A 7,702-nucleotide genomic window follows, 5' to 3' on the forward strand; every position below is an offset into this window, starting at 1 on the left:
TATGTATAACAAAAATATTTTCCTTTTAAAAAAGAAGCATTCCATAGTAACACAACACATATAGCAGTCGTGTTAGATACAAAGAAATCAATGTGATATTATCCTAATGAAAAATGATATTAATACATCAAAACATACACCGCACCGTATTTTAGTGTTTATTTAATCAATATGATGAATAATAAAATATTATTTTATAAAAATATATAAAAAATAATATTTTTATTTAAAAGTAGTGCGTGATTAACCAATTTTATAAATTTATTAATTAATATTTAATATTCTATTAATTAATTTTGTTTATTATTAAAAATTATTTTTATATTTAAGTATTAATTAATCAATTTCATAATTTTGTTAACCAAAATTTTTATATTTTCTTAACCAATTTTATTTTACCATTAAATATTATTTTTAATATCTTAGTATTTATTAATCAAATTCATAAATTTATTAACCAATTTATATATACTTCATTAACCAATTTTATTTTGATATAAAAGTCAGTGTTCAGCGCCGTCAAGCGGTGGCACAGAGAAACGTGGAAACTTGTTTTTGACTTTCAGCGCCATATCAAATAAAAACTGGCAACTCAAAATGCATAAATAGAGCTGCCTCTGCAACATCCTCTCCAACTCATCGATACCCATGGCTTATTCCAATTTCCAACACTCCATTATCCTCCTCCTATTACTTTTCATTTTACCCACTTTCTCTCAGCAATCTTTCAGACCAAAAGCCCTCGTTCTCCCCGTCACAAAAGATGGCGAAACAACTCTCCAATACACAACTCAAATCAACCAAAGAACCCCACTAGTCCCACTAAACCTCGTCGTCGATCTCGGCGGCCAGTTCCTCTGGGTCGACTGTCAAAACAAATACACTTCCTCCACATACCGCCCCGCACGCTGCGGCTCTGCCCAATGCTCCCTCGCCAAAGCAAAAGACTGCGGCGATTGCTTCTCATCACCAAAACCCGGCTGCAACAACAACACATGCGGCCTACTTGCCGACAACACCGTCACCCACACCGTCACCAGCGGCGAACTCGCGGAAGACGTTTTATCAATCCAATCCACCAACGGCTTCAACCCAGGACAAACCGTCTCCGTTTCACACTTTCTATTCTCATGCGCACCAACTATCTTACTTAGAGGACTCGCAAGTGGTGCTTCTGGTATGGCAGGTCTCGGAAGAACCAAAATCGCTTTACCATCTCAACTAGCTTCTGCTTTTAGCTTCGCTAGAAAATTCGCCATTTGTGTTTCCTCTTCAAGCGGCGCCGTTATCTTCGGTGACGGTCCTTACGGTTTTCTCCCGAATATTGTATTAGATTCAAACTCTCTCACCTACACGCCGTTATTAATCAACCCGGCTAGCACAGCTTCTGCTTTCTCACAAGAAGAGGCTTCCAGTGAGTATTTCATTGGAGTAAAAGCAATAAAAATAGATGAAAAAGTGGTTTCAGTTAACACGAGTTTGTTATCTAGAGACAGTAACGGTGTTGGTGGAACAAAGATAAGTACGGTGGATCCTTATACAGTTTTAGAAGCTTCTATTTATAAAGCGGTTACAGAAGCTTTTGTGAAAGCTTCTATTGCAAGAAACATAACAAGGGTGGCTTCGTTTGCGCCTTTTGAATTTTGTTTCAGTTCCGATAGTGTTGGTGGGACGCGATTGGGTGCGGCGGTTCCAACTATTGAGCTCTTTTTGCAGAATGAAAATACAGTTTGGAGGATATTTGGTGCGAATTCGATGGTGAATATAAATGATGAGGTTTTGTGTCTTGGATTTGTGAAAGGTGGGCAGTATTTGATGACTTCGATTGTGCTTGGTGGGTATCAGTTGGAGGATAATCTTGTGCAGTTTGATTTGGCTGCCTCTAGATTGGGTTTTAGCTCTTTGCTCTTTGGACGACAAACCGGATGTTTTAACTTCAACTTTACCTCCAATGCATAGATTTGTTTACCCTTTTATACACATGGTTGGTTTTATCTCTCTCTCTCTAGTATGTATCTAAGATTGAATAAATTGTTCCAGACAAACCTAATAAACAAATACTAATACTTCATTAATTCTACTTCATGCATTAATCTTTTAATAACCTAGCAATTGTAAAATTAGGTAATTTCATTTGAAATTAAGAGAAGAAGTGGATTGCAATTGGAAGTCCAAAAAATTACAGAAAAGGACAAAATTATGCATATGCACGGTTATAAGGTATAATATGTTGATTGATTTTGTCTAACGTGCATCCACTAATACTCTTAATACTATTGGTATGGTAACTTCAGATAGAAAAAACATTACAAGATTTTAATAGTAACTATTACTCTTATTTTTAGATAGAAAAAAATTACAATTCTTTTACCCGTTTCTAAAAGTTGTATAGGGTACTTAAACCAATAATTTAATACTATTTAATTTTAGGTTTAATATATCTTTTACTCTTTAACTTAATTTAACAATTCACCTTCATCCTTTAAATATTTATATATTAAAGTTGTTTAATTTTTAAATAATTTTTGATGCCAAAACGGAGATTAATCATATATTTTAACAATTCACCTTCATCCTTTAAATATTTATATATTTGGGGTTTGAATTGAGTTTCTAAAAACAAAAGTTTTTTCAAACCCAACTCAATCAAACAAGAACAAGAAAAATAACAAATTTATTTTTATACTGGACTTAATCCACTATAACCGAAACTGATTATATACACCACAAAGACAAATCGTCTTTGTCTTCTTGAGTATATCTGACTAAAACCTAGTCACTCAAGAAAACCACTCAAACAATTTTGAGATTTACAAGTGTGTGTTTACAAAGAATGCTTCTAAGAAAGCAGATTAACACAAGTTAAATACAATGAATATCTTCACACAATTACGAGCAACAACTCTATGTGTGTTTACAAAAACTATACAAAGAAAATATATACTTTAGAAAATAAGCGTATGTATGTTCAATAGTGAGAGCATTAGCACGAGAATTAACATTAGCAACTTCTTTCGATCTTCCAAGTTTCCTTTATATATGCAGTTAAAAGATTCGTTGGAGGGTAGAATTTTAATAGTAAATTGCAATTGTCTCTTTGTATAATGGTTTGCATATAGGAGACAAAATGGTAAAATAATAATGTCCTTAGCCCACAAAATCAGCGTAGTGGAGGGAAGAGTGATCTTGTACTACGTATATTTTTCTGACGCAAAACCTTTTGATCTTATCTTCAAATCTTCAAAGACTTCTGATGAAATGTTGTTGAAGCATGCTTAGAAGGATCAAGAGACTAGTTGACAAAATTTTCAGAACCTCATTTCTCAGAGTTTTAATACAGTTTCTCATAATCTGATCTTCAAATCTTGTTTTTGTGAAAAACGTTAAGTTTTACATATGTGGCAATATTGTTGGAATTATTTTATTTGAGATAAATTTTTTTTAAAGTTATTATTACTTTTAATCAAACAGTTGAACAACCTTAACTCTATTATCTATCATTTCATTCTAACCGCAACAAGAATACATTTTCTTCTTCCAAAGTTTATTTTCCTCTCTTATGCAACACTCTTTTTTTATTGATTCAATTTCACCATCACAAATCTCTCATACTTTTCATTCAAGATGATACTTTTTCCTCTTCGTCTTTCGGTATTTGATTTATGATATTAATAGTGTATTTTTTTATTTAATGTATTTTTTGGTCCCTTAACTTAATTTAATATTTCATTTTCGTCCCTTAATTAATAAAGTTCATATAATTCTTACAAAAACTGTTTCGTTAATTAAGTTGGTCTTTTTTATTAAATTTCGGATACGTGACAAAGTTGTTAGAATTATTTTATCCGACATCAATTTTTTTATTTATTTTAAAGTTATTATTATATTTAATCAAACAGTTGAACAACTCTAACTCTAGTATTCTTCGTTTCATTTTAACAACAACATCACAGTTTCTTCTTTCAAAGTTTCTGTTCTTACTGATTGAATGATGGAAGGAATTACTTCATAATATTTAATTTATGATTAAAATTTGTTGATTTATTTTATAGAGTTTTAGATCTTATAAGATCAAATTCATCCTTCGTATTTCTGAGGGCTTCAAATAATCTATTTCATTTTTTTACAATATATATACGCATTAACTTTTCTATTTATTGGGCAAATCAAGAAAGAGCTAAAATGGAAAAGAGGAAACTAATTTGAAGGTAGAATGAGGTTTCACTGGAAAATCTAACGTGGTGAGAGGACGACAGGATTCGAGAGAAGAGAGTTAATAAATAATATAAGGTCTTTTTTCTAGTAATATTTGTGTACATCTTTTATTATAGAATTTGTGTATATCTTTTGTAATTGTGTCTCTAAACACCTTATGCAATTTTGAAGAACAATGTAATACTATTTTTGTTTAATGCCATTAAATTTAAAATTATATTGATACGAAAGATTTCATTAATAAAAAATACTATGAAATTAAGGTCTACTAAGTAACAGGTTACAAATACACTTTAATCATAGTTTTATTAATTATTCTAGTTTGGTTCCTTAAATAATTATAAGATTTCAATTTAGTCGCATAGCAAAATTGGTGACTCATTATTTTGATTTTTGTGATGTTGTCATGGTACATGTGCACAACTTAACATTTTTTCACAAAATTTAATAGAAATGATCAATTTAATAAAATATTTACTGTGAAATTTGATAAACAAAAACAAGTTTGATTTCACTTAAGGGATTGAACTCGAAAAGATCTAAGAACATATTGTGCAAAAAATTATAAGTTTGAAGCACATTTGACATTTAAAGTCGAAAGTAAAAGAACTTTAAAAGAATAACTTTTGAATACAATAAATGACTTCAAAGTAAAGAATTCAATTCATAAAGTGAAACGTGTAACACCCCGATAAAATATGATAATTATTTAATTTAAGTTTAATAGTATATTATGATGATAATATGAATGAGAGGGTATTATTTTTCAAAATAAAAGATAAACCATTCATATATATTATTATTAGTATATTTATTAATTTAATTAAATAATTGGAATATTATTGGATTATTATTATTGGAATAATAAAGTTGGAATTGGAACGATTTTTGGAATCAGTAAAGAGTCCCATTTGGTAAAAAGGTTGTTTACACGTGAAAACAGAGAACACGTAATAATTTGGGAGAAAAGAGAAGAAACTGAGAAAGGGAGAAGAAGAGGCTAAGGCTCAAGAGGAGAATTCACGATTGTTGAAGGTCAAAGAATCAATTGCCGGATTAACTCAGGTAAGGGGGGTTTATCGTCGTTTAATGGGTATTATGGGTTAACATGTAATGGGTAGTAATAAGCCATTGAATTGACTCTAATCAGGATGATGAATGCTGCAATTTGTGAACTTATGGATGAATGAGATATGGGTTTATAATTGAAGAAAATTCGTAGGAATTAGATGTAATAAGGTTAGAAATTGTGAAATTGAATGGGTATGATCTGTGTTAGATAATCCGAACGAATGCTGTGTAAAAAATTGGACTGTGGGAGGTTGGATTTGAGAAATCTCGTAGCAGAGAAAAACCCATAGCAGATCTGGAATTTTGGTTTCTGGTCATACGCGTATGACACTAGGCCATACGCGTATGAGATGGCCGGGGGGGAGGAGACTGGTACTGATACGCGCCATACGCGTGTACTTACGCGTAGCCTGTGAGTGGTACGCGTATGGGGTGAGGCCATACGCGTATGAATGAAGAAGATGATGTTCTAACGTAGTTTTGTCTCTGTTGGTACGCGTATGGGAGAAGTGGTACGCGTATCATACGCGTATGAGACAGGCAATACGCGTATGGGCATGAGGCATACGTGTATGGGCAGAAGTTTGATTTTTCTGAGCTGTTGTTGTGCAGTTTTGGTCGTTTCAGCTGAGTGATGTAATTTAGCTGATGTATGATATAGTAGGGATCATTTCCCGTTGTTTTGAGCAGTATAGGTATTAGTAGAGTGTGCTAATACTGTGATTTATTATTTTGGCATGACATGATATGATTCTGTGATAAATATGCTGATGATGTATGATGGTATGCATAATACAGTGAATGTATCTATTATGTATGCAATTGTGGATGGACTGTTTATGGCTTAGAGTGTGAGCATATGTCCATTGTGGATTGTTGTTGATGTTTGCATGCTAGGTGATTTAGCGTGTATAGCATAGCCTTTATGGTGGTAGCTAATTCCCATGGTGAGGAATTAGTGAGTGAGTCACTAGGTCTCAAATGAGTGGGACTAGTGAGCTTGGTAGCCGTATCTGGGTTTGATCGGTGAGGTTGAACTATGTGTTCACGAATAGTCGGTACCGCATGCATGGAGTCTCATTTCACAATGTATGTATGGCGTATAATATGAATGGATGTATTCCAATATTATACGTGTGTTTTGTGTTTGTGTTGAGTATGATTATGAGCTGATGTTGCCATTGCTGAATGTGTGATATGATTAGGGTGATGAATGTGTTAATTTACTTAGCATTACATGATATTTTATAATGCTTATTATATCGATTGAGGAACTCACCCTTACAACTATGTTTCAGGTAACGAGCAGTGATTGAGTAGAAGCTAGTGCTTGGAGTCTAGTGTAGTTCCTTAGTGGGTCATGCTCTGGTATATGTAACATCGGGACGGGATGTTTTACTTTGTTTTCATTTTTGGTTGTTGAACAATTTTACATGTAATGTGTTACATGGTTTGCATGTTGTTAGATTTCTATCCGCTGCGAATTGTGCAATGTTTTATTTTGATTAATAAATGAGCATGACAAGATATTTTGGTGAATGGTGTGAAGTGTCAAGTGTGACACCCTGAAATTGCATATCTACTCTGATTCATATTTTGTGTTTTAATTAATTATTGGGGTATTTTAGAAGGGTGTTACATTAGTGGTATCAGAGCATAGTCGGTCGAGTCGAGTCGTAATTATTCTGTTTCCCTGTATGTGATAGGTGTTGTGTAACCCTATCAGTACTTATTGTTTTAGCTTGTTGGATTAACTCAGAATAGAGATGGCTGGAAGAGGTAGAGACGATGCTGCGATTGCTGAGGCTCTGGGTATGCTAGCTGGAGTACTTGGAGGGAATCCGAATGTTGTGGGATTGGGAGCTGCTCGTCAACTGAGTGAGTTCCAGAAGAACAATCCTCCAATGTTCAAGGGAGCATACGATCCAGATGGTGCTCAGAAGTGGTTAAAGGAGATCGAGAGGATCTTCTGAGTGACTGAGTGTGCCGATAACCAGAAGGTCAGGTTCGGTACGCATATGCTGTCAAAGGAAGCAGATGATTGGTGGGTTGCTGCCCGCACTGAGTTGGAAGCTGCTGGGAGTGCTGAGATCACTTGGGCGGTGTTCAGAGAGAGATTCCTGAGGAAGTACTTTCCAGAGGATGTCAGAGGAAAGAAAGAGATAGAGTTCTTAGAATTGAAGCAGGGAAACCGGTCTGTTACTGAGTATGCTGCTAAGTTCACAGAGCTGTCGAAGTATTACACTCCCTATGATGAGGCTACTGGGTAATTTTCAAAATGTGTGAAGTTTGAGAACGGGTTACGTCCCGAGATCAAGCAGGCTATTGGGTATCAGCGGATTAGAGTGTTTTCTGACTTGGTTGACTGTTGCAGGATTTTTGAACAGGATACCAAGGCCAGAGCGGAGAGCTATCA

General features: G+C 34.0%; 1 protein-coding gene across 1 annotated transcript; it reads left to right on the plus strand.

Annotated features, from left to right (window-relative positions):
* Positions 1-529: 529 nt before the first annotated feature.
* On the plus strand, positions 530-2,080 carry LOC127093516 (probable aspartic proteinase GIP2). Its single transcript, XM_051032456.1, has one exon. The coding sequence runs from the start codon at positions 649-651 to the stop codon at positions 1,957-1,959; it is 1,311 nt and encodes a 436-aa protein (XP_050888413.1). The 5' UTR covers positions 530-648; the 3' UTR covers positions 1,960-2,080.
* The last annotated feature ends 5,622 nt before the right edge of the window (positions 2,081-7,702 follow it).

This window comes from Lathyrus oleraceus, chromosome 6 (genome assembly GCF_024323335.1).
Source record: "Lathyrus oleraceus cultivar Zhongwan6 chromosome 6, CAAS_Psat_ZW6_1.0, whole genome shotgun sequence".
Classification (NCBI taxonomy): domain Eukaryota; kingdom Viridiplantae; phylum Streptophyta; class Magnoliopsida; order Fabales; family Fabaceae; genus Lathyrus; species Lathyrus oleraceus.

Excerpts from the sequence above, each read along its gene's own strand:
- LOC127093516 (XM_051032456.1), top strand. The coding sequence starts at position 649 with ATGGCTTATTCCAATTTCCAACACTCCATTATCCTCCTCCTATTACTT.